The sequence below is a fragment of the Gadus chalcogrammus genome, chromosome 3 (assembly GCF_026213295.1).
Source record: "Gadus chalcogrammus isolate NIFS_2021 chromosome 3, NIFS_Gcha_1.0, whole genome shotgun sequence".
Taxonomy (NCBI): domain Eukaryota; kingdom Metazoa; phylum Chordata; class Actinopteri; order Gadiformes; family Gadidae; genus Gadus; species Gadus chalcogrammus.
Window position 1 is genome coordinate 9,284,608 of NC_079414.1, and position 27,675 is coordinate 9,312,282.

A 27,675-nucleotide genomic window follows, 5' to 3' on the forward strand; every position below is an offset into this window, starting at 1 on the left:
ATACATCTATCAGAATGAATTGAATATAAACTAACTAAATAAATTTGCACACACATTGCAGTAAATGTGTGCCTATCTGAAACGTTCTGAACATATTAACAAATATTAGTAATAGAAGTAATATGAGTGATATTTTAAACAGTAACATGTATATGTTAAGAGAATACAGATACAATCCTATTAAAATGAAAATACTGAGTAATTATTACTCGTAAATGAAAAGTATTAGATTTAAAAGAGTACATTATTTACTACCTTGAAGTGGTGGAGTCATAAAATATTTGTTACGTCAAGGGGCATTTATTTTGAAAGGAAACTGATGCGTCATCAAGCATCGACTTTGCTTCCTCCCGGAGGTAAACAACCAACCGGTGTCAGAGTTGTATTTATATTTTGAGATGTGTCATTGTATAATATATTTACAATTTGAGCTTTTACAATCAGCCATTACCACATTAGTATAAGCACGAGGGTTCTCACCCATGAGCTCTGAATATTACATGCCCAGAACAGAAGATATAAAACATGAACAAAAGCAAAAGGGAGGCATGACACCTCCGTATGAAACCTTTTTCAGAAGTATTTAAATTCACTCTTGCTCTTTCTTTTTGAGTAACTTGATTAGACATACAGCACGGTTGTTATGTATATTGATCTATCCTTTCTGGGGCTTTCAAGTAGAAGTAACAGCCCATGTTCTTGTTACTAGCTACATGGTCAATGTTCTTCAACAGTCTCCTGAGAAACGAAAGAATACCCTCGCTGTGCATACGTATCATCAAGTGCTGTTCACATGCCACGGTGTAGTTCCTGTTGTCTGTGAGCATGTTAGGCCGATAAAGGAATTGGAATGGGGGGGTTCGACCCAGCTGAGTTGATTGCGGGTCTCTGTGGTACCGACGCCGGGAACCCATTCCCCGTTTGGCAGAACGGAACCATCGTGCCCTGCTTCAACCAGCTGGTTTTGGGTGTCTTGCCCCACAGTGGCCTAGCGGTCTGCAGCGCCTTCTACCTGAGCATCCCACGGTAAGAAGGAACACTAGAAGAACCAATTCCAGGGTGTGGAGCTCTATAATGTCTAATTTGTAATCATAAATTATATTCTAGATATTTTGCATGGTTTTGATAATAGACCGATATTCTGACCCACAATTTGTCGTCTTGTCTGCGGCCACCCAAGACAACTAAAACATATTTATGGTTCTGTAAAACCAGTGGTATAAAATTCTAGATGTGATAACGGTGGCATTAACAATAATATTCAGCAAAATTAAACACCTCTATGGCAAAAATATGGACGGAAGAGCTTCTATAGTTGAAGGTAGCCACCCCAGCTCCTCTGTGTGTACTAATTGGTCCTGGTTCCTGATTCGTGGATTCCTCCCAGACGCAGACCCATCCTTCAGTATGGCTGGACCCTCAGGCTGGTCTCGACTCTGCTGTTGGTCCTCCTCTTCACTGTGGACCTGGTGCTGGCGGGCCTCCAACGCCAGGTCCACCTGTACCTGGACTGCCTGGCCGACGGCTGTGCCCTCCTGGCCTGGCTTCTCCACCTCGCTGCCTCCCTGGCTCTCCAGGTGTCCGTGGCGTGGAGCCACAGACGGGGCCCCACGCTGCTGGTTCTGCTGGTTCTCCTCTCTGTTCCTAACCTGGTGTTCACCCTGGTGGCGGGCGCCAGCACCACTCTGGACCCTACCCAGTCGCTCAGACTAACCCGCTTCATTCTGGCCGCGGCCCGGACGCTCCCTCTGGCTGCGTACCTCCTAGCGTGGGCCTTCCCGTGCGTCTACAGCGGCGCCGCTTATGAGTTACAGATCAACAGCGGCGTCGATGACGGTGGCGCGCTGGAGAGTGCCCCCCCCGATACGGGCGCCATGGTGGCGGAGGACGGCAGCGGCTACTTCTCCCGCCTGTTCTATCGCTGGCTGGACCCGCTGCTGGAGCGAGGTCGCCGCAGGCAGCTGGACGGGCTGGGCCACGTCTACCACCTGCCCAGGGCGCTCCGCACCGGCGTGGTCACGAGGCACTTCTACAGGTGCTGGCAGGCCAGCCAGCAGGGGGCGTCAGCCGGGGTGAGAGGGGGAGGGGCACGAGGAGGGGAGTGGCCCCGGCCCGTCAGCCGGCACCTCCCGGCGGGCAGCCGGACCCTCCCTCAGGAGGAGGCGCTGCCGGAGCTGGGCGGGGACGTGCGTCTCTTGGGGGTGCTTCACCGGGCCTTTGGGTGGTGGTACTACGCCCTGGGAGTGCTAAAGCTGGTGGGGAACCTGCTGGGATTCGCCGGCCCCCTGCTTCTCGGCCAGCTGGTGGGCTTCATGGAGGACCCAGACGCCCCGCCGAGTCGGGGGGCTCTGGTCACCCTGGGGCTCTTCTCCAGCTCGCTGCTCTCTGCCTTCCTCAGGAACCTCTACGGCTTTCACGTGTCCAAGGTGGCGTTGTCGGCGCGCGCGGCCGTCGTCACGGCAATCTACGGCAAGGCGCTGCGGGTGGGCAGGGTAGGGCTGGCGCGCTTCTCCCTCGGCGAGGTGGTCAACCTGATGAGCACCGACACAGACCGCGTGGTCAACTTCTGCAATAGCTTCCACGAGCTGTGGAGTCTGCCCGTGCAGTTCTCCATCGCCCTCTACCTGCTGCACCTGCAGGTGGGCATTGCCTTCCTGGGGGGGCTGGGCGTGGCCCTGCTCCTCGTCCCCCTAAACAAACTGCTGGCCTCCCGTATCCTGGACAACAACAAGCACATGCTCCGGTACAAGGACAGCCGTGTCAAGGTGAGCTCCCTCTACACCGCCGGGCAGGTTACAGTCTACTAACGCACGCAGAGGAAGAGCACTTGTTCTCTGTCTCACCAGAGAGGGCTTTCCTCTCTGCTTGCAGTGTCTTCATTGCTTTAGAGCACTGGTTCCCAACCCCTAATTTTAACTTGTTAAAGATTTTGTAGAGACACTTTGTCATATATGATTCTATAGCGTAAAGGTCAGGCATCTCCCTGTATCCAACCTGCGGATCAGGTCACCCTATCCCGAGGGTGGGGTACTGATGTGCTGTGTTTGTGGTGGTCCTACTGAGACTGTGTGTGTCCTCCGCCCCCAGCTGGTCACCGAGTTGCTGTTCGGTGTCCGCGTCATCAAGTTCTACACCTGGGAGCCCCACTTTGCCCACAAGATCTCAGACTGCCGCCAACGCGAGCTGTCTCACCTGAAGACCATCAAGTACCTGGACGCGGTGTGCGTGTACACCTGGGCCGCGCTGCCTGTGGTCGTCTCCATCCTCACCTTCCTCACCTACGTGCTGCTGGGACACGAGCTCACCGCCACCAAGGTACTCCGTCAGCAGGCCTCAAGACACCAAAATTGTCGCATTTGGAGACCATTTAATCTTTCCTGAGTGGAATTAGTGCCAATAGAGAAAAAATAAAACTATCTATATATATGTGCTTATTGTGCTGTAACCACGGTTACAGCACGAATGCATGATACACATTGAGCTGTAACCGTTGTGATGAATTATGATGTCTGTGATGTAACCATGGTGATGCTGGTTGAGCTGTAACCTTGGTGACACTGTTTGTGATGTAACCATGGTGATGCTGTTTGGGATCTTACCATGGTGATACTTGATGGTTGTGTTGTAACAATGGTGATACGTGATGGTTGTGCTGTTACCATGGTTATGCGTGATGCTGGCAACCATGGTGATGCTGGTTTTACCGTAACCATGGCTATGCTGACCCCTGCAGGTGTTCACCACCCTGGCCCTGGTGGGCATGCTCATCCTGCCTCTGAACTGCTTCCCCTGGGTGCTCAACGGGGTGCTGGAGGCCTACGTCTCCCTGGAGAGGATCCAGCGCTTCCTTCAGCTGCCCAACCAGGACCTGCAGGCCTACTATAGCCTGGGTAGGCTCAATACTTCATGACATGTATTTATTACATGCACATACAGTAAGGCTGGGCGAAGAATTGAATTTCGATCCTGATTTGGATTTTAACGTCAAATGATCACAACACAAATATAATCGAGTTTTCAATTTTTTTTTTTTATTATTATTATTTTTTTTTATTACATGTTTCACAGAAAGTGCAGAACAGCTGGATACATATCTCTACATTATTTTGGATTTGAACATTTTTCTTTTTGACCATTTTGTGTATTCTTTTAAGTAGAAATGTAATAGTTCTCAGTTAAAAGTGTTCTTTGGGAGAGACATGCTGAATAAATACATCATGTTTTCAAACTCAAAAATAATTGTTTGAATAATAGTTATTTCAATATTGACCAAAATAATCGTTATTATGATTTTGCCCATAATCGTGCAGCCCTAACATACAGGATAGTAAAGTGAAATGAAAGTGGTAATGCTTTACTGGATTCTTCAGAAACAACAGTGTGTATGTCTTAACCCTTCCCCTGTAAAATGTAAAAAAGGTTTCACCTGTTTTAACCCTTCAAATGCAGATGTTAAAGTTCAACTGTGTGTGTGTCTCTGTCACTGTCTCTTCAGCAGCCCCAGAGGACCAGCAGACGTCAGTTCTGCTGAGCGAGGGGTCCTTTTCCTGGCTGGGCCTCGGGGGGCCTGGGGGGTCAGACCCTCCTGGGCCTAGAAGAGATGAGGGCTCTGGAGAGGGGAGCGGGAGCCTTCTGCTGCATGCCTTGGACCTCAGCATACCTAAGGTACACACACACACACACACACACACACACACACACACACACACACACACACACACACACACACACACACACACACACACACACACACACACACACACACACACAGGCATGAATAAACACACACACAAATGCTTAAGTACAGTTATACATTCATATTGACCATATCCAATGGAAAAACCTGATGCTCAACAAATGAGTGATCTCAGTGTTGCGGTGTGTTGCAGGGCTCTCTGGTTGTGGTCGTGGGGAGAGTGGGCTGTGGGAAGAGTTCCTTACTGGCAGCCATTACTGGAGAACTGACCAGGTAGGCTGCAGTACATCACACTGACAACACCATGACAACACAGTGATGACGCCATCATGACAACACAGTGATGACGCTACCATGACAATACAATGACAACACAGTGATGACAACACAGTGATGACAACACCATGACAACACAGTGATGACGCCACCATAACAACACCATGACAACAGTGATGACGCCACCATGACAACACAGTGATGACGCCACCATGGCAACACAGTGATGACGCCACCATGACAACACCATGACAACACAGTGATGACGCCACCATGACAACACAGTGATGTGTGGTCGTCTAATTTAATAATAATATTCTAAATATTGATGCTTTGCGTAGACCTATAGGTTAGGTTCACTTCTCGTTACTCGTTACCCTCTCGTTACCCTCTTGTTTAGCTTTTTAAACTTTCTTATCTAACGCGGGCCGCATGGTTCTTGTTGAACAAGCGCCTGACAGTCTCTCCGTCCTGTCTCCCCACACTGTCTTTTATGTTTCTTGGACGGAATGTAACTGGTAATTTCGTTGCTCTGTAACATGTGCAATGACAACAATAAAATTCTATTCTATTCTATTCTTAATGTCCAGTTGTTCTTCAATCTTTGAAGGTAATATTGTGGGAGCATAGTAGCTTTCATGGTAGTGAACATTGTGCTTTGGGTCCAGAACATGCTTGCGGTTGGAGCTGTTGTCATGCGGACCACTGACCTCTAGCTCTACCCCCCCAGGCTGAGTGGGGCGGTCCACGTGGTGGGCCGGGAGGGCGGCTTCGGTCTGGCTACCCAGGAGCCCTGGATCCAGCATGCTACGGTGCGCGACAACATCCTGTTTGGCAGGAAGTACGACTCTGTATTCTACCAGGCGGTCGTGGAGGCCTGCGCACTCTCCGAGGACCTCAACGTAAGACGCCCTCCGTCTCATAATTGTTTCATGTTCTTTGCATGTTCGTGTCATGTCGGTCTGGCGTTAGTCTTATGTTGTCTGCTCTATCCCCACTTATCTCTGCAAACGCTAACGTCTAACACACGGTTCACAATAAACAAAAGCAGGGGGAGAAGGGAAACTGTGACAAAATATATAATAAAATATAATAACAAGTATATATGATATCAAAGGATCTAGTAATCCTCCAAACTCTCCATAAAACATGTTAACGGGTTTACCCTCGGCAGACCAAAAGGTGAGAGAGAGCTAGCCCAACAAAACTGGCTTTTACATGTGTCGCAGGCCTCACCTGGCTGAGAACTGATGAGGTGATTGGTGGAATCGGATGAGCTGGTTGGTAGAGGCGGGATGATGATGAAAATGGTTGCAGGTGCCGTTCAATTGACCGGCACCTGCACATGACACTAGAGGGAAAACAAGACAGCAACATACAGGCAGTGGCTGTTACAGTTGTTGACAAGTTGTCTTGTCATGGCAGGTGCTGCCCCAGGGAGACCGGACGGAGGTGGGCGAGAACGGAGTGACCCTCAGCGGGGGTCAGAAAGCACGCCTGGCGCTGGCCAGAGCCGTCTACATGGTCAGTTCTGTGTTCGATCCCCAGTGTCCAAACTGTACCTTAAAGAAATAAGAGCCTCTGCAAGAGCATGAGTCAATATACCTGAGTTCACTGCAAAAGCGTGGGTCAATGTATCTTGAGTTCACTGTAACAGCACATGAATCATTGTATCTGAGTTCCCTGTAAGAGCCTATAAATCCATGTGTCCAAAGTGACAAGTGTATAGTCTGTAAAGACTGCAGAGTAGCTTTAAGAATCGTAAGAACAAGGATAGTAACCGAAAAAATATGGATTATTTGTGGTACTGCCAACAGTTACAGTAGATTAATCACATGTCATTGCTTTCTGAATCCCATAACAATGGTACATCGCAGCAAGGTGTGTTCAGGCTGTGAGATTATCACAGATCAGTGCAACTGCTAGTCATCTTGTGAGATGTTCCAGAAGGGGGGGGGTCTCCAGAAGTCTGACTCAGTAGCACTTCTACTGCTCAATGCGTCCCATGGTCTACCTTGTCCAATCAGGAGAAGGACATCTACCTGCTGGATGACCCGCTGGCTGCCGTGGACGCCCAGGTGGCTCAGCACCTGATGCAGAAATGCATCATGGGAATCCTGCGGGGAAAGACCAGAATCCTTTGCACTCACCGCATAGAGTTTGTGGAGCGGGCGGACCTGGTGGTCCTCATGGACAACGGGACCATCGTCAAGACAGGTAGACATGATGTTGTGCTGCACCTGTCTCACTTCACTGGCTGCTGAAGACAGACAGGGAAATATGTGGTTATACTGCACCTCTATGAGTTCACTGTGTTGTGCTGAACACAATCATAGCGAAGTTAGTAGTAGATAGAATATAAGGTCTCAGAATCCATCCTTAAAGCTAGGGTAGGCAATTTGGAGAAACCAGCCACGTAACATAGATTTTGAAAGTATCCAACTGAAAATATCCCAACCGTCCCTCTTGGCATCCCACCAAAGCCACACCCTAAAAACAGCATTTTTTCTACCTAGCCTTGTGGAAGCCTTGTGTAATCATTGGACAGTATTTTGAACAGGCCTGTGACAGCCACAGATACCTTTTGGGTCTGAGCTTTCGATTGATTGATCATTTCTTTTGGGATGTAAAGAGAATTTCAACAAATATGAAAAAAGAAAAAATGCTTCTTAAATAAATTGCTTACCCTAGCTTTAACCACCTGGTGATGTCATCACAGGTACGCCATCGGAAATCCTGCCCCTGGTGGAGGCGGGTCCAAAACAGCACAGGAATGACCGCAACGCTGAGCAGAAAGGTAACCTTCAAAACCTTTGCCTCCATCACTAGCAACAGAATCTTTATCTCTATATCATCACCATCACTAGCACCAGCATCTTTATCACCACTATCATCACCATCACTAGCACCAGCATCTTTATCACCACTATCATCACCATCACTAGCACCAGCATCTTTATCACCACTATCATCACCATCACTAGCACCAGCATCTTTATCTCTATATCATCACCATCACTAGCACCAGCCTCTTTATCACCTATATCATCACCATCACTAGCACCAGCATCTTTATCTCTATATCATCACCATCACTAGCACCAGCCTCTTTATCACCACTATCATCACCATCACTAGCACCAGCCTCTTTATCACCACTATCATCACCATCACTAGCACCAGCCTCTTTATCACCTATATCATCACCATCACTAGCACCAGCCTCTTTATCACCACTATCATCACCATCACTAGCACCAGCCTCTTTATCACCTATATCATCACCATCACTAGCACCAGCATCTTTATCTTTATATCATCACCATCACTAGCACCAGCATCTTTATCACCTATATCATCACCATCACTAGCACCAGCCTCTTTATCACCACTATCATCACCATCACTAGCACCAGCCTCTTTATCACCTATATCATCACCATCACTAGCACCAGCATCTTTATCTCCACTATCATCACCATCACTAGCACCAGCCTCTTTATCACCACTATCATCACCATCACTAGCACCAGCCTCTTTATCACCACTATCATCACCATCACTAGCACCAGCCTCTTTATCACCTATATCATCACCATCACTAGCACCAGCATCTTTATCACCACTATCATCACCATCACTAGCACCAGCATCTTTATCTCTATATCATCACCATCACTAGCACCAGCCTCTTTATCACCACTATCATCACCATCACTAGCACCAGCCTCTTTATCACCTATATCATCACCATCACTAGCACCAGCATCTTTATCACCACTATCATCACCATCACTAGCACCAGCATCTTTATCTCTATATCATCACCATCACTAGCACCAGCCTCTTTATCACCACTATCATCACCATCACTAGCACCAGCCTCTTTATCACCACTATCATCACCATCACTAGCACCAGCCTCTTTATCACCTATATCATCACCATCACTAGCACCAGCCTCTTTATCACCTATATCATCACCATCACTAGCACCAGCCTCTTTATCTCTATATCATCACCATCACTAGCACCAGCATCTTTAGCACCACTCATCACTTTTACATTAGATCCGTCCACTCAACGACAGTCAACACAATCAATGTATTGATTGTAGAGACAGGGCAGTGCCCTGTCTCTACAATCAATACCTAATTAATACCCATAACAGAACAGATTAATAAGAGCCTCACACTGTCTGGTCTGTCCTCTGCTGGGTGGGGCTGCCAGGTGGTGCTGAGGTGGAGCTGGAGGAGGGGGTTTCCAGTTTGGAGGTGGAGGAGAAGTTGGTGATGGTGGAGGAGGACGAAGACCGGTCGGGGGAGGAGCATAAGGAGGCGGGGGGGCTGGCGTGGGCGGTGTACCGGGCGTACTGGCGGGCGGTGGGAGGAGCCCTGGCCGCAACCATCCTACTGTCCCTCCTCCTCATGCAAGGTACGGACCACACCTGTCCACTCCATCCTTAAAAATATAAAGAAGAGGGCAAAACATGCAAATTAACTTCTCAGTTTGGAGCTACGGGATGGAGGTCCTGCAGGAATCACAGCTGTGCTGTCGTTAGAAAGGAGTCCAACTTTAATGGATCAGTTGACTCAGTTGAACAGACTGCTGTTCTTTCAAAAGTGTTTCTCTAATCCTAAAACATTAAAACAATTCCATTTGGATTGGTTGTATGATACAAGCCAGAACTTCCATTTTTTTATCCGAACTGAGTTTTGACCTACACATTTTTGAAGTGCAGTCAATGTGATAAATCTTGATTGTTTGTTGGACATGCAATGTTAGTATGAGGTGTACTATTGACGTGTAAACCTTTTAAGTTTAGTATTTTTTTTAACAACTGGCCATATTTGGATAGTGAGTGAGTACCAAACAGCAGTTGCCTTCCTCTCTCCCTCAGCCTCTAAGAACGTGTCTGACTGGTGGCTGTCACACTGGATATCAGAGCTGAGGAACAACGGCTCCACATGGAGCAATGGTTCCTACACAGAGGCCATCACCTCACCCCACCTGCTGCTCTTCTCTCCTGGGGGACTGACGTAGGTTACCTGGAGTTTGTTAGCGGATCAGTACCGTAGAGTTTACACAGGAAGACGTAGTGACTGGAGTTACAGTCTATGGCTGGTGATTACTGGTCCAATAGGAACACTTGTAGATCATGGAAGTGCTTTTTTTTTATCACAGTTAGGTATTTTATTAAGAGGAAAGAAAAAGTTAATGGGAGTGTCAAGCATCTACTGAATTATTGTCGTTTATTATCAGACCACACCCCTACAATACATTTTTGATAATCATGATAAGAGTTGAGTTAACCAGCAGACTTTAAGATTCCTTCTGATATTTAACATGTTCCCGACCAGATATTTGGTAGGTGTGTGCTGGACCCATCCCTCTGTGATATGTTGTGGTCCTTCAACGTCCTTAGGTGCTGTTCACACCTTCTGCTCATGTTAATGTTCTGATACCGTCCGGACCTCCTCCAGGGCCCCGCTGTGTTCCCCGACAGCCTCCCCCTTCTCCAACATCAGCTCGGACGTGAAGTTCTACCTGACGGTGTACGCCTCCATCGCCTCCGCCAACACCCTCTTCACGGCCGCACGGGCCTTCCTCTTCGCCTACGGCGCCATCCGCGCCGCCACCGCCGTCCACGACCGCCTGCTGGGCCGCGTCCTCCAGGTGAGGAGGTCCTCGCTGTCGTAGGTCCTCTGGGGAGCGGTTGGTGTTCGGTCAAAGAGCTAAGCCAGCTGTCTGGGTTGTGTGTGTGTGTGTGTGTGTGTGTGTGGGTGTGGGGGTGGGGGTGGGGGTGGGGGTGGGTGTGTGTGTGTTGTTCTAGACAAAAAATGACTCTTTAGGTTTGCCGGTTTGAAACCCACGGAGTACCCACTGCCCTCGCTTCACCACGAGCAGGGCACCACAAAGGTCCATTCCCAGCTGTTGCACCATCCCATCAACCTGCGTCTCGTCTCCGTCTCCTCCCAGGCCACCATGGGTTTCTTTGACGCCACCCCGACGGGGCGCGTCCTCAACCGCTTCTCCTCGGACGTGTCGGGCGTGGACGACGGCCTGCCCTTCGTGCTCAACATCCTGCTGGCCAACGTGTTCAGCCTGGCGGGCACCCTGGCCGTCATGGCCTGGAGCCTCCCCTGGGTGCTGGCCGCCCTGCTGCCCCTGGCCCTCCTCTACCACCGCACCCAGCGCTTCTACCGTCACTCGTCCCGCGAGCTCAAGCGCCTCAGCAGCGTCACGCTGTCGCCCCTCTACTCGCACTTCTCCGAGACGCTGAGCGGCCTGGCCACCATCCGGGCTAGCCACGCCTCCGCCAGGTGAGGCCACACCCACTCCTCCTGGTAGGCCACGCCTCTGCCAGGTGCGGCCACACCCTCTCCTCCTGGTAGGCCACGCCTCTGCCAGGTGAGGCCACACCCTCTACTCCTGGTAGGCCACACCTCTGCCAGATGAGGCCACACCCTCTCCTCCTGGTAGGCCACGCCTCTGCCAGGTGCGGCCACACCCTCTTCTCCTGGTAGGCCACGCCTCTGCCAGGTGAGGCCACACCCTCTCCTCCTGGTAGGCCACGCCTCTGCCAGATGAGGCCACACCCTCTCCTCCTGGTAGGCCACGCCTCTGCCAGGTGAGGCCACACCCTCTCCTCCTGGTAGGCCACGCCTCTGCCGGGTGAGGCCACACCCTCTCCTCCTGGTAGGCCACGCCTCTGCCGGGTATGCTCCGGTATTATTAGAGAAGTTGCTATTATTATGCCCAGTAGGAAGATTCGGGTGCCACAGCAGTCCAGGACTGTAGAAGATTACGATTTCAAAAATCATATAAAAATACAAGTCACACAATTAGACAAATTATGCAATTTCTACTACATAAATAGGTTGTAGACCTATGCAAAAACAGATGTAAAATAGACCGTGAACCCAGAGGGAAGACACTTGAAGAAGGATGACAGAGGAGGTTCCCTCCTACCAGGGATCCACTAGAGCTGCTATTGGTCCAGGGATTCCTTGTCCGTCCACACCTGGAGGCATCTGATTGGCTGATCTCCTGCACGTTTTTTGGACCACAGGTTTGAGGAGGAGAGCGTGAGACGCCTGGACAACAACCAGCGCTGCTTGTTCCTAAGCAACGCCGCCATGCAGTGGTTGGACATCCGCCTGCAGTTGGTCGGGGTCGCCCTGGTTACCGGCATCAGCACCATCGCTGTCCTCCAGCACCGCTACGGCTCTGTAGACCCAGGTGAGCACACGGTCGTCATGGTTTCTGCAGGGGTTGTTGGTTCTATACTCGCCTTCTCCTGATCCAAGCTCCTTAAAGACCTGCATCTGAAGCCTGTGAAATGCTTTAGGTAAAAGAGCCTTTTGAATAACTGTGTGTGTGTGTGTGTGTGTGTGTGTGTGTGTGTGTGTGTGTGTGTGTGTGTGTGTGTGTGTGTGTGTGTGTGTGTGTGTGTGTGTGTGTGTGTGTGTGCCAGGTCTGGTGGGACTCTCTCTCTCCTACTCCCTCTCCATCACCGGCCTGCTGTCAGGGCTGATCTTCAGCTTCACCCAGACAGAGATGCAGATGGTGAGCGTGGAGCGGACGGAGGAGTACTCCACCTGCCTGCCCACCGAACCCCAGGACCACAACCCACAGGTCCAACACCCTCCCCACCACAACCAACATTACCACCATGGCCATGACCACCATCACCATAGCCACACCATAGCCCCAATCAACACCAACTCAATCACCCCAACCACAATCACGAAACATCACCACCACTAACACTGCCACCACCATCACCACTAACACTGCCACCACCATCACCACTATCACATCCACCAGCGCAAACACCACCACCACCACCACAATCACCAAAACATCACCACCACCGCCACCACCACCACCGTCACCACCACCACATATCACACTTTGTTGGTTGGTGTATTGTAGTGTGAAAAAGGCCACCTAGGAACCAGAAACCTCCTCACAGTGCGTGTCCTGGTCCAGGTCCCGGCGTCGTGGCCGGAGCGTGGCCAGCTGGAGTTCAATGGGGCGGTGTTGTGCTACAGGGAGGGTCTGACCAACGCCCTGGACGGGGTCACACTGCGGGTGCACCCTGGGGAGAAGGTGGGCGTTGTGGGGCGCACCGGCTCCGGCAAGTCCAGCCTGTTCCTGGCCGTGTTCCGCCTGGTGGAGCTGAACCAGGGGGCCATCCTGCTTGACGGCCTGGACATCAGCACCCTGGGCCTGGCCCAACTCAGGTAGCTGATGGGGTCTGCTGCTGGGGGGCAGTGAGGGGACAGGTTAGGCTATGCAAGGCTAGGCTATGATAATCTACGATAGGGTAGGTACTTATAGGCTATATATTGCTAGGATGGGCTAGTTTATGCTAGGCAAGCATAGGTAAGGCTATGCTACACTAGGCTTTGTAAGGCTTTGATTGGCTACAATAAGGTAGGAGTATGCTTAGTAATAGGCTATATTACGCTACGATGTGCTATTGTATGCTAGGTAAGTATTGTTTAGGCTATTTTCACGGCCCGGTATGGGGGGGGGGGGGGGGGATGCAGGCGCCCCGACCAACCAGTAGGGGTTGCTAATGCCGCGACCAGGAAACAAACCATTATATGCCTGCCTCACCTAATCTATTGAACACATACATGGTAGGACCATTATTAAGAATAAAAAAACACTATTATTAATAGACAGTAACAGCCCAACATTATAACAACACAACTGTGAAATACTTTGTGAACAACAAGCCAATAAAAACAAAGCTTAGATTTTTCATTGTCTTTTAACAGTATGCAATAAGCATATCATTATTTATTTATTTATTCATTTATTTATATATATATATACTCTTTTTTTTTTTAAGTAGGCTTTATTTCTGAATCTCTTTGGCATGGTGGCCAATGCTCGGCGGCCTTGTAGCGGTCCGCGGCCCGGTGGTTGAGAACCCCTGGACTAGAGTACAATATGCTCGACTTCTGCAGGCTTTGCTATTGTAGGTTATGGCTACAGTCAATTATGCTAGGCTAGGACAGGCTATGCTAGACTGCCCTCGGCTAGGCTTAACGCTGTGCTTGCTGGCTGGCAGGTCCAGGCTGGCCATCATCCCCCAGGACCCCTTCCTGTTCAGCGGGAGTGTGAGGGAGAACCTGGACCCCTGCGGACGCCATCCTGACCAAAGGCTGCTGGCCGCCGTGCAGGACTGTCACCTGGAGCAGCTGGTGTCAAGGATGGGTGAGGGGGCACCCCTTCAGACGTCACCACAGAACGACCCCACAGATAGAAGGATAGTGTTGTGGTGGTATACTAGTGTATATTAGTGTTATTGTCATGTGGGCGGACTAGGGGTTTGGACTCCCAGCTCTGAGGACATGGGTTCAGACCCACATTATCCAGAGTCTAGCTGTAGGCTTCCTAGAGGAAGCTGTCCCCCCAATCTCCAGACCATCGGCTAACGCTCGTTATTGTTTACCGTCCGATAAGCACATGAGACGACGTCTACAAGTGGATGGTTCATAAGTAGCCCGCTTACTATTTATGCGTGTGTGTGTGTGTGTGTGTGTGTGTGTGTGTGTGTGTGTGTGTGTGTGTGTGTGTGTGTGTGTGTGTGTGTGTGTGTGTGTGTGTGTGTGTGTGTGTGTTCCAGGTGGTCTGGATGCAGAGGTGGGGGACCGGGGCAGTCGTCTGTCCCTGGGCCAAAGGCAGCTGCTCTGTCTGGCCAGAGCTCTGCTGACCGAGGCCAACGTAAGACCTGACCTCATGGTGTCCCCACACAGCTCAATACCAAAGACATGAACCAGGTGTAGCCTGGCCCATGTTCCTCTGTGTTCTCCCATGTTCCTCTGTGTTCTTCCCTGTTCCTCTGTGTTCTTCCCTGTTCCTCTGTGTTCTTCCCTGTTCCTCTGCGTTCTCCCATGTTCCTCTCTGTTCTCCCATGTTCCTCTGTGTTCTCCCATGTTCCTCTGTGTTCTCCCATGTTCCTCTGCGTTCTCCCATGTTCCTCTGTGTTCTCCCATGTTCCTCTGCGTTCTCCAATGTTCCTCTGCGTTCTCCCATGTTCCTCTGCGTTCTCCCATGTTCCTCTGCGTTCTCCCATGTCCTTCCATGTTCTTCTGTGTCCCTATGTTATTTTGTGTTCTCCCATGTTCTCCTGTGTTCTTGCAGCTCTCTAGCCTTACCTATGCTTGCTTAGTATAAACTAGCACATCCTAGCATTATATGGCCTATTATTACCTTCCCTAGCATATATTATCATGGCCTAGCCTAGCACAGCTCTTCTTTTCAGCTCTGTGTATTGAGCTGGTTTTGTAGGTTGTTGGTATTGACCTAGTACTGGCATGCAGGTTCTGTGGAAAGACCTGTTGCTGTTTCTGTAGGTTCTGTTTCTGTAGTTTCTGTGTATACACCTGGTTCTTGTTCTATGTACTGAGCTGGTGTGTTATATTGGTTCTGGTTCTGCAGGTTCTATGTACTGACCTGTGTGTGTTGTATTGGTTCTGGTTCTGCAGGTTCTATGTACTGAGCTGGTGTGTTGTATTGGTTCTGGTTCTGCAGGTTCTGTGTATAGATGAGGCCACAGCCAGTGTAGACCAGCAGACAGACCGACTGCTGCAGGAGACCATCAGAGACAAGTTCAGAGACAAGACGGTCCTGACCATCGCACACAGGTAGGGCTGTACATACATGGTTTCTACTGTATACATTATACACCGGTAGGGCTGTACATACATGGCTCCTACTGTATACATTATACACAGGTACAATGTAATAAAAGTAAAATAAAGAGTATACTGCAGTCCTAATCCCTACCTACTTCTTAAGTACATGTATTCAAACTCACTGTCTAACCCCTACCTGCTCCTTAATGATCTGTGTCTGAAGCCACTGTCTTACCCCTGCATGTTCCATAATGACATGTATCTGACCTCACTGTCTAATCCCAGCTGCTCCTTAATAATCTGTATTTGAACTCAGTGTGTGTCACTTTGGATAAAGTGACTGCTAAACGACTAAATTGTTGTAGACTGTCGGAAGCCTAGAGCCGATAGTTTAGCTTACAATATCGGCAAATAACAGTCATTTCAACAACACCTTTTTCTTTGTCTACATAAGTGTATGGAAATAATGGGCTTGTGTGCGAGCGAAAACACATGCGCACCTTTGAACTTAAATAAAGGAGCTTCTGACATCTATAAATAGCCCAACAACATCTTGTCTTGTTCAGGCTCGCGTTAGCTCGGTTGCCCTCAGGCTCAAAATGGCTTTCTGTGTCCTATACCCAGGATCAACACCATCATGGACTCAGACCGCGTGCTGGTGATGCATGCTGGGAAGGTGGTGGAGTTCGACGCCCCGGCTGCCTTGCTCCAGAACGACCAGTCTCTTTTCAGCAGGCTGGTTGGGGGGGCAGACGAGTGAGGAAGAGGAGGCAGGAGTGGTCCTGCCGAAGGACATCGTTATCTGACCAATCACAGCGTCTGTGGTCCAAACTACTTCTGGCAGGCAACCTAAGCCAACCAATCAGTTTGCAGGTTTGAGTCCTCAGCTGGTTCCAAACAGTCTGAGCAAGAAGCATAATACAGAACAACATTTGAGAACAATAAGAAATGCAAACATAAATCCACTGTCCTTTTTCACAATGAAAAACCAAGACTGGAGAGAGACTCTGATCCGTTACATCTAACATCTACGCCTGAACACTACCTCAAGAAGATGTACTGCAGGTTTCCTGGCCGGGAGCATCCACTGCGGTGGCACTGTCTGGTATCGAGGCAACGCCTCAACACTTACTGAACAGGCCAGCTGCTCTAGAGAGAAGGATTGACTGGTGTCTTGCTGTGCTTACCCTCTCCCATAAGAGGGCTGTACAGGCCGACTGTCGGCCGTTCAAACAGTCTGGGCTCTGGGTTTTATGTGTTCAAACGCAACTTCAAATGAAAGACTTGTTTTGTCAAATACTGCAGATCTGAAATATAGATAGAGATTTATATCTATAAGGGGATAGTTGTTTCGGACACAGAGTCTTCTTTATTGGGCACTCAACCTTCCAGACACTACACAGCTAGCTTTAACACTATTTTCAACCAACTATTAAAAACAGGTTTGAAATCATAAGAAGTGTGTGTGTTCAGTATCTCTATTGACATGTTTGCGTGACATGCTGACAAATCTTCTAATAAAATAGTGGACCGTCCAACATGGCCGCCTTCCGAGGTCAGACCAGAGGTCTCCAGCAGTGGCGGTGTCACGCTTTATATACCTGGCTACTTTCTATGTTCTACTGGTTCTCTTTGTGCTTTCACACGTTTCCCAGCCAGATGACTCAACTGAGACTAAATGGCTGCCCCACCCACCTGGAACTTGTAAGCATATCTTCACGTGCGCTTCCGTGTGTACGCCCTGATGCGAGGTGTGCTCTGTTGGTGTGTTTTTTTCTCCATGAAGGCGTTGTCTCCTGAATTATATGTTGTTAAAGTTGTGTGTCCCAATACTAGGTGTGTCTGGGGGTGTATTTGTGGGTGTGGGTGTTGGTGTGTGTGTTCTATACTTGTGAGGAAGCGACTAAAGTCTGTGGTTGCATGTATATGCGTTACTGACATAAACAGCTGGATCGTGCGAGTATGCTCACGTGTGTTATGGGTGTGTCCACTGATGAGGGCGGGTGTTTGTGTACACGGTTGGCAACAGGCGGGATGTATGAGGCCAAACCAGTTTTTCTTCTCCAGCTCTGAGAGTGGAGCGATGTGGAGCCGCTGTCAGTGTGCAGATCACTATGGGAGGCACAGAGACTTATAGGCGCACACCCGACACACAGCATCCTACCATCATCCGAACTCCAGGAAGACCCCAGGCCTCAGGTGAGAGTACGACGTCTTTCCCTCACATTGTGTGTCTGTACATGCGTTTATAGTGCAGGTATGTCTGCTGGACTTTAAACTTTATTGCCTGAGAATGACGACGTCATGTTGGTAGTATCGGTCAAGCCTGGAGTTGTCAAACTGATTTCTATGATACTCGATACTTTCTATGATAAATACTGCAATACTCCGGACTAGCATTGAAATACATACTATAATGTTCCGAGCTGTTATTATAATGCATAATATAATGATAGAATATTATAATATAATCTTGAATACTATGCTCTGAACTAGAATTAGATTAATAAATTATAATAGTAGGCCTACTATAACGCATATTATAATGCTCCTAAACTCTAGAATATTCTGCTAGGATTATGATACATAATATAACACACATATTATACATTTACTTTATTAGGAACTAGTATTCTACTTATGATAGTATAATATTATAATACATACTATACTTGTACTGCTTGGGGCTTCTAAATGTAAACAACACTGGTCATAACTAACTGGTGTTAGCTATAACTCTGTTGTTAGCTATAGCTCTGGTGTTAGCTATAACTGTCACATGATTCTGGTAATCTTGGTAAAGGAAAACCAAGATATTAGATCTGTGGTTTGTTAACCACAATAGCCTATATAGTGCAATATTAAACAAACGGCTTCAGTTCAAGCTGTTAATGGAAATCATGGAAAACACAAATAGTTACTGAAGTTGTGAAAAACAGACTCAAACTAATTTGCTGAACTATCACACTCGGTTGCTAAGAAAATTTCTAAATATCCTTGCATTACTTGCAGTCGTTTGTGGTCTGAGTGTTTTGGTCTGTCAGAATTTAGCTTTGCAGAATAGCCGTTAGAATAACGTTGGTAATAATACTATTGCTATCAGTGAAGCTACCTCCTGAAGCCTTTTACCATTCAAGGACTTGAATGGTAAACAGCTTCAGGAGTTGGTTTCACTGGTCTGTCTGTTGTTGAGTCGAAGCCTGAACCTTCAGTAATCATCTATTCAGACATCACACTGTCATGTCACTGTCGATTAAAGACAGGGTGTGCCGGTACCGGTCCTACCCCAGGAATGAGAGGGTGGGGTCCAATCCTGGTTTGACCTGTTCCCAGGGAGTAACTTGGAATTCCTTCAGAATGCCTCTGATATCTCAAAACCATGTCCAGTACTTGATGTTCAGTATTTTTGTCAATAATCTATTGAACCTCTACTCAATAGACGGATCCACTATTGAATCGACATGCATTTACTTCTAGTCCCTCCAGCTCTTCAATGCTAATATGTCTTGTGCTAGCTGCACACTGAATGTTCGGCCTTTGACTCCTGCAGGTTGAATGCAGATGGATTCATCCCCACCACAGTAGCAGAAGACGGAGATCATGGTATGAAAGCCTAACAGAGTGTCATGGTGTAAAGATGTGCTTGAATATGCTCGCCCAGGTCTTCTGGCCTCCTCATCGCTCCTCAGGGCACCGGTCACTGAGACCTACAGGAGGCAGTGTTTGGCTTCCGCACCTCTGGAACAGTCTGCCAGAGGAACAATCTGTCAATATTTGTAACTTTTTTTTTAATAATAGAACGTTTTTAATGGACACTATTACACTTTTTTATTTAGTAATGGATCAATGTATCTGTGAATTCTCATATTTTAGTTTCCTTTTTGTGTTATTTATTTTGAAATGTTGTAAAAAGCACTCTATGAATGATGATTGATTGATGAAATGATGGAGTTCCTGTTCAGCGTTAAATGGATGGGTGTTTTAAACGACATGTTCTTCTGTTTCCAAGCCAACTCATCGGCGAGGGAGGAGTATGTCGGACGGCCTCACCCTGGAGGAGTCCGCAAGCGGGGGACTGGTCGTCTCAAGCATTGGCGTTGGGTCCTCCTCCAATCAGGGGCTCCACCAAGGTAGGAACACTGATGTTGTTTGCCATGAAAAAGAGTCTGATGAACAGTGGCTTTTATAAACCAAATGTTATCACCTTGTTTAAGAAATATGTATGTTATATGTTTATATTTGTGGTATGCATACATATATGCACAATAAGAGACCTTGAAAACTCCAAGCAACCTTTCGTGACCACATAATGTTTGAATTGCAGGGGATGAAATTGTGGGTGCATCGATTAATTTTGATGAACTGTCCAAAGAGGAGGTTTTGAAAGTACTGAAGCTGATGGAACCATTTAACAACAACATGCAAGTCCTCACCAAGAACAACATGAGCAAGAGTCTCGGCAACCTGGATTCAGTCTCCAAGGGCCCAGGAGAGGTTAGTCCAATTAATCCCATGATAAAGTCACTGCTAAAGGGGATTCATGGTGAACCACTGTCACTAAATCATGTATATGTCAGATACATGTATGGTCAAATTGTCAAAAAAGGGGTCTTTCTGTTCCAGATGCTGAACGACTCCTATAGCCGACTCTACAATGCAAAGATCAAGAGGTTCATGAGGGATGGCCATGGAGGTGTGGGTGGTTCCAGCGATGGAGTGCGACACCCTCAAGGAAGCAGACCAGAGTTATCCAATTTAAGCCATAAGACTGACAGTGGAATTCCTCGGCTTGGCGTTGATTTTGGATTACTCAAAACAAAGACTCCCAGAATGGACACACCGACAGCAGACGGAAACCTCAATTTGAAAACAAAATCTGAACTAAACTTGCGTCATTCCAATGGAAGTCTTCCTGGTTTGGAAATATATCCGACCGAGGGTAAGATCAGTGACCCAACCTTTGATGGCAATGCACCAAAAATAGAAATTGAAGGATCTAAAAAATCATTAAAAATGCCAAGATTTAAAATTCCAGACCTGGGTCTTAATGGAGCCATAACCAGACAGACAGATATAAACGTCCCAGAAATCTCTTCAGGTGCTATTCATGTCAGACCTTCCAAGAAACTTAGGAATCCTCCCCTAAATGTGGACAACCCTAATATGGGTTTACATAACTTTGAGTTACCTACATTGACAAGGTCCACGGTAGACCTAAAAAAAACTGATTTAGATCTTGATTCACCCTCTGGAGAATTCAAGATGCCTTCATTTGGGCTGTCAGGCAAAAGACCAGATCTCAATATTGATGCTGGCCTCAAATCACCTGACTTCAGTCTCAAAACTGTTAATACTCCAGGGCTGGACATCAACGCAGGCCAGAACACACCAAAGTTCAAGATTCCCAACTTTGGTCTCTCTAGCCCCGAAGCACAAGAAGGTGGTTATAGTGGAGATCTACAGGGGCCAGATATCAGCTTAGGAAAGAATAAAGCTGGATATCTGGAAACTGACATTGACCTTGATTTCGAGTCAACTAAACTCAAGCAACCGAGTATGGATATTGGTACCCCTTCTGGAAATTTCAAAATGCCAGATTTGAAAATGCCCAGTTTTGGATTGTCTGGATCAAAAGTAGAAGTTCCTGACTATGAGTTGCCTAATGTAAATCTCTCCAAGCTAAATGTTAACACCGATATGGAGATGAAAATGCCCTCAGCAAAAGTAAGTGCTCCCTCTGCTAAGGTCAAAAAACCCAAATTCAAATTATTTGGTACATTACCAAAGAAAAGAGATGTTGATATAAATGCAAGTGCAAAATCTCCAAAGATTCAGGGTTTAGAGTTTTCTGGAATTGACACACCAACCATTGATCTCACAGCTCCTAATCTAGACCTGCATGCTCCAGACATGAACGCTGATTTACCCAAAGGGAAATTCAAAATGCCCTCACAGAGCATGCCTAATTTTGACTTGAATGCTCTTGACCTGAACATCAATACACCAACATTGAAATCACCAGACCTGAGCCTCAGTGGTCCAAACATAAAGGCTCCTGCTATGGATTTACCAAACATGGATCTTAAAGCTCCAAAAGTAGATCTTAACATGGGATCATCCAAAGGAATGTTTGATATGCCCAAATTTAAGATGCCAAATCTCCCAAACCTAAAAAGACCAGACATTGATGGCAACATAGATGGTTCAGATCTAGATGTGAATATACCAAATGTCAACATAAAGGGTCCCAAAGGAGGGCTAGAAATACCAGATGCTGATTATGACAGCCCGTCATTTAATTTTAAGAAGCCAAATTTGAAAATGCCAGATTTCGGTCTTTCAGCACCAAAGTTAGATAGTCCTGACTTTAACTTCAAATCCCCTGATTTTAATGTTTCATGTCCTAAACTTGGCGGTGGAATAAATACACCAGACCTCAATATGCCCAGACTTGATCTCAAAAGCCCCAACATGGACCTCAGTGGCCCTAACATTGATATGAATGCTCCTTCAGGGAAATTCAAAATGCCCAAGTTTGATCTCTCTGGCACACTGCCAAAAGGGGGAATTGAAGCCCCGAACTTGGACATGCCCAAATTGGATCTTAAAGCTCCTAAATTGGATGTGAATACTCCAGATGTGAACATTGGTTCACCCAAAGCAAAGTTTAAGATGCCCCACTTGAAGATGCCAAAATTTGGATCACCCAACATTAAAGGACCTGACATTGACGGCAACATAGGTGGTCCAGATCTAGATTTGAATATGCCAAGTGTCAACCTCAAAGGTCCTAAAGCTGGATTGGAAATGCCAGATGCGGATTTTGACAGCCCATCATTTAAATTTAAAAAGCCAAATATGAAGATGCCAGACTTAAGACTTTCAGGACCAAAGTTAGATGGTCCTGACTTCCCTGATTTCAATGTCTCTGGTCCTAAACTTGGCGGTGGAATAAATCCTCCAGACCTTAATATGCCCGGAGTGGATTACAAAAGCCCAAACATGGACCTCAATGCCCCTAACATTGATATTAATGCTCCTTCAGGGAGATTCAAAATGCCCAAGTTTGATCTCTCTGGCACACTGCCAAAAGGGGGAATTGAGGCCCCGAATTTAGACTGGCCAAAAATGGATCTGAAAGCTCCTAAATTGGATGCAAATACTCCAGATTTGAACATTGGTTCACCAAAGTCAAAGTTTAAGATGCCCGATTTGAAAATGCCCAAATTTGGCTCGCCAAACTTCAAAGGACCCGACATTGATGGCAACATAGGTGGTCCAGATCTAGATTTGAATATGCCAAATGTCAACCTAAAGGGTCCCAAAGCTGGATTGGAAATGCCAGATGCTGATTTTGACAGCCCATCATTTAAATTTAAAAAGCCAAATATGAAAATGCCAGACTTTGGACTTTCAGGACCCAAGTTAGATGGTCCTGACTTTGATTTCAAGTCTCCTGATTTCAATGTCTCTGGTCCTAAACTTGGCGGTGGTATAAATACACCAGACGTCAATATGCCCAAAGTTGATCTCAAAAGCCCCAACATGGACCTCAGTGGCCCTAACTTTGATATTAATGCTCCTTCAGGGAAACTGAAAATGCCTAATTTTGGTCTCTCTGGCACACTTCCAAAAGGGGGGATTCAGGCCCCGAACTTGGACTTGCCAAAATTGGATCTTAAAACTCCTAAATGGGATGTGAATACTCCAGATTTGAATATTGGTTCACCAAAAGGAAAGTTTAAGATGCCCAAGTTCAAAATGCCAAGATTTGGCTCACCTAAAGTTAAAGGACCTGACATTGAAGGCAAAGTAGGTGGTTCAAATCTAGATATGAATATGCCAAATGTCAACCTTAAGAGTCCCAAGGCCGGATTTGAAATGCCAGATGTAGATTTTGACAGCCCATCATTTCAATTTAAAAAGCCAAATTTGAAAATGCCTGATCTCGGTCTTTCAGCACCAAAGTTAGATGGTCCTGACTTAAACTTCAAATCCCCTGATTTAAATGTTTCAGGTCCTAAACTTGGCGGTGGAATAAATACACCAGACCTCAATATGCCCAGAGTCGATCTCAAAAGCCCCAACATGGACCTCAGTGCCCCTAACATTGATATGAATGCTCCTTCTGGGAAATTCAAAATGCCCAAGTTAGATCTCTCTGGCAGCCTGCCCGAAGGGGGAATTGAGGCCCCGAACTTGGACTTGCCAAAATTGGATCTAAAAGCTCCTAAATGGGATGTGAATACTCCAGATTTGAACATTGGTTCACCCAAAACAAAGTTTAAGATGCCCCACTTGAAGATGCCAAAATTTGGATCACCCAACATTAAAGGACCTGACATTGATGGCAACATAGGTGGTCCAGATCTAGATTTGAATATGCCAAATGTCAACCTCAAGGGTCCTAAAGCTGGATTGGAAATGCCGGATGCAGATTTTGACAGCCCATCATTCAAATTGAAAATGCCAAATATGAAAATGCCAGACTTTGGACTTTCAGGACCCAAGTTAGATGGTCCTGACTTTAAGTCCCCTGATTTCAATGTTTCTGGTCCTAAACTTGGCGGTGGAATTAATCTCCCAGACCTCAATGTGCCCAACTTTGATCTCAAAAGCCCCAACATGGACCTCAGTGCCCCTAACATTGATATGAAGGCTCCTTCTGGGAAATTCAAAATTCCTAAGTTAGATCTCTCTGGCAGCTTGCCCGAAGGGGGAATTGAGGCCCCGAACTTGGACTTGCCAAAATTGGATCTAAAAGGTCCTAAATGGGATTTGAACACTCCAGATTTGAACATTGGTTCACCCAAAACAAAGTTTAAGATGCCCCACTTGAAGATGCCAAAATTTGGATCACCCAACATTAAAGGACCTGACATTGACGGCAACATAGGTGGTCCAGATCTAGATTTGAATATGCCAAATGTCAACCTCAAGGGTCCTAAAGCTGGATTGGAAATGCCAGATGCAGATTTTGACAGCCCATCATTCAAATTTAAAAAGCCAAATATGAAAATGCCAGACTTTGGACTTTCAGGACCCAAGTTGGATGGCCCTGACTTTAAGTCCCCTGATTTCAATGTCTCTGGTCCTAAACCTGGCGGTGGAATGAATCTCCCAGACCTCAATATGCCCAATTTTGATCTCAAAAGCCCCAACATGGACCTCAGTGCCCCAAACATTGATATGAATGCTCCTTCTGGGAAATTCAAAATGCCCAGGTTAGATCTCTCTGGCAGCTTGCCCGAAGGGGGAATTGGGGCCCCGAACTTGGACTTGCCAAAATTGGATCTAAAAGGTCCTAAATTGGGTATGAATACTCCAGACATGAACATTGGTTCACCCAAAACAAAGTTTAAGATGCCTAAGGTGAAGATGCCCAAATTTAACCTCCCAAATCTAAAAGGACCACAAGTTGGTGGCAACTTCGATGGTCCAGATCTAGATATGAGTATGCCAAATGTCAACCTCAAAGGTCCTAAAGCTGGATTTGAAATGCCAGATGTGGATATTGACAGCCCGTCACTTAAATTGAAAAAGCCAAATATGAAAATGCCAGACTTTGGACTTTCAGGACCAAAGCTAGATGGTCCTGACTTTGACCTAAATTCCCCAGATTTCAATGTTTCAGGTCCTAAACTTGGTGCTGGAATAAATCCCCCAGACCTCAATATGCCAAACTTTGATCTCAAAAAGCCCAACATGGACCTCAGTGCCCCAAACATTGACATTAATGCTCCTTCAGGGAAACTGAAAATGCCCAAATTTGGTCTCTCAGGTACATTGCCAGAAGGGGGAATTGAGACCCCGAAATTGGACTTGCCAAAAATGGATCTTAAAGCTCCTAAATTGAATGTGAAATCTCCAGATGTGAGGATTAGTTCACCCAAAACAAAGTTAAAGATGCCCCACTTGAAAATGCCCAAAATTGGCTTATCCGACATTAAAGGACCTGACATTGATGGCAACATAGATGGTCCAGATGTAGATTTCAACATGCCAATGGCAAACATTAAAGGTCCAAAAGCTGTAATTCAATTACCAGATGGTGATTTTGATGGCAAATTTAAAAAGCCTAATTTGGGTCTTTCTGGACCAAAATTGGATGCCCCAAGTTTTGATATGTCTTCATCAAGACTACCAAATATGTCTGTAGACACTCCAGAGGGGAAGTTCAAAATGCCAGACATCGGTTTCTCTCGACCAAAAGCAACCGCACCAGACATGGACCTCTCTGTTTCTAAATTGAAAGGCCCCGGTCTGAAGGGCCCAAAAGTTGAAATCAATGCTCCATCTGGTCGGATGAGGACCCCTCAAGGGGCGAACGTGGGTCTTTCTGGTTCACTACCAAAAGGGGAAATGAACACACCTAAATTTAACCTAAATGCCCCTCAAATAGGCATGGGCTCTCCAAAGAACGTCAAAATGCCAAAAGCAGGGATCCAAGGTGGATATACTGATGTAAAGAGACCCTCAGGAAATATCCAGGCTCCTCAACGTGACCTTGATTTCCCTGATAAAAGATTTAAACAGCCTCAATTTGGGAGCCCAAACTTTCAGGCTGGATCTAATATGGACTTTGATGCAGCTCCAAGTGCTCCAAATGTAGACCTCAACAGAATGAGGCCCAGTATCCAAAGCCCTCAGTTCAACATGAGAGCTCCAGTTCTTGACATTGATGCTCCTGCACTGCATTATAACAAGCCCTCTTATAAAGGTCAGAGGTCAGATCTTACAGGCAGGAAAACCCCGGGTTTAGATGGCAATGTAAACTTGCAATATAGAATGTCTCCTGAGATACACCCAAGGGGCGATCGTCACGGCCACAACAATCAACCATACCGCCATGGTTCTGATCCCAATGCGTATGTTTTTGGTTCTGATCTCAACATCGATGACTTCACTGGAAGGGATCATGTCCCCAGGTCCAGGGCACCCCAACGAGATCCCGCTATGGGCAGGGTTTCAGGGGGGTTCAGGGGTCCGAGTTTCAACGTAGCAGCCCCCAGGCACCAGTCAGGGGGTGGGTTAAGCCAGGGCTATGGAGTCTCCCCAGCAGGGTTCAATTTGGACCCGCGGGACCCAAGACATCAGGTTTACAGAAGGTCTGCTGAGGGACCGAGGAGGACCAGGCAGCCCAGCGCCAAGCTGCCCACAGGACATAGAAAACCATCTGACGAGGGTTATTTTGTTACAGTTTTCCCCACACAAGGGCAAAATGGACTTATGCAAAACCGCAGACCAAACACATTGGGGAGACTCGACTTCAATCCACCCAACATGGACCTCGAGGTTCCAGATGCAAATGAAGACGGCTCGACATTCTGGTTTTCTAAGCTCATATAGGAGACAAAGAGTACGACTATCTCTAAACACAGTTAGCCAGTTTTCATGTGTCATGTGTTACATATTTGTTGCCCTATATTTGTTGCTAAACCTTTTGTATATATTTCTTCAATATATTTGCGTTATGTATTATAAAATATGTACTTTTGCACTCATTGTCATCATCAATGTTAACATTTGGGAATTCAATGTAAACATTTGACATGTCACAAAATGTTTTTTTAAGGATTGGAAATTTAGTTCTTAAGTTATTTCTTGAATATTTCCAAATATTAAAATTGGGTGTATTAATAAGAGTATGTGTAAAATATAATCTGCCATTTTGTTTGCTGAATATACATTCTTTTACGATTTACAAACCAAAAACAACCCAACCGGATTACAGGTGCATTGTATTCATTATCAAAATTGAAATATAAACGTTGAAATGTATATTTTTAACTGGCTGATAAGCATGTACTTAAAGTGTATTTTGTTATATATTTTAATAAAAATGATATTAAACAAATTGTGCTTCATTGAATCAAGTGGCACCACAGAGCAAATGTCTCCAAAACCCAGGCATCCTTTTTTTTTATAGATATATTTTGTTTAGATATTTATTCGCATAAGTAAACCGTAAAATCATAAAAGTAAATATATTTATATATGTAAACCGACCGGGTGACCTCTGCTGTGTTTTAGCTCCGATCTGTT

General features: G+C 46.7%; 1 protein-coding gene across 2 annotated transcripts; it reads left to right on the forward strand.

The window, feature by feature from the left end:
- Window positions 1-287: 287 nt before the first annotated feature.
- abcc10 (ATP-binding cassette, sub-family C (CFTR/MRP), member 10) lies at window positions 288-27,637 on the forward strand. 2 transcript variants are annotated; one of them, XM_056585813.1, is made up of 25 exons: window positions 288-1,026; window positions 1,388-2,765; window positions 3,088-3,315; window positions 3,734-3,890; window positions 4,496-4,665; window positions 4,890-4,969; window positions 5,703-5,874; window positions 6,398-6,496; window positions 7,000-7,189; window positions 7,692-7,769; window positions 9,203-9,406; window positions 9,873-10,011; window positions 10,456-10,648; window positions 10,952-11,295; window positions 12,045-12,214; window positions 12,450-12,610; window positions 12,968-13,221; window positions 14,061-14,206; window positions 14,619-14,716; window positions 15,527-15,639; window positions 16,255-17,829; window positions 19,181-19,233; window positions 19,640-19,760; window positions 19,955-20,124; window positions 20,254-27,634. In XM_056585813.1, exons 1-21 carry the CDS (start codon window positions 851-853, stop codon window positions 16,388-16,390), a joined length of 4,686 nt encoding a protein of 1,561 aa, XP_056441788.1. In that variant the 5' UTR covers window positions 288-850; the 3' UTR covers window positions 16,391-17,829; window positions 19,181-19,233; window positions 19,640-19,760; window positions 19,955-20,124; window positions 20,254-27,634. The 2 variants fall into 2 exon arrangements, with proteins under 2 accessions (XP_056441788.1, XP_056441787.1); XM_056585812.1 differs by lacking the exons at window positions 288-1,026; window positions 1,388-2,765; window positions 3,088-3,315; ... (15 more) ...; window positions 14,619-14,716; window positions 15,527-15,639 and having other exon boundaries at window positions 17,559-17,829; window positions 20,254-27,637.
- The last annotated feature ends 38 nt before the right edge of the window (window positions 27,638-27,675 follow it).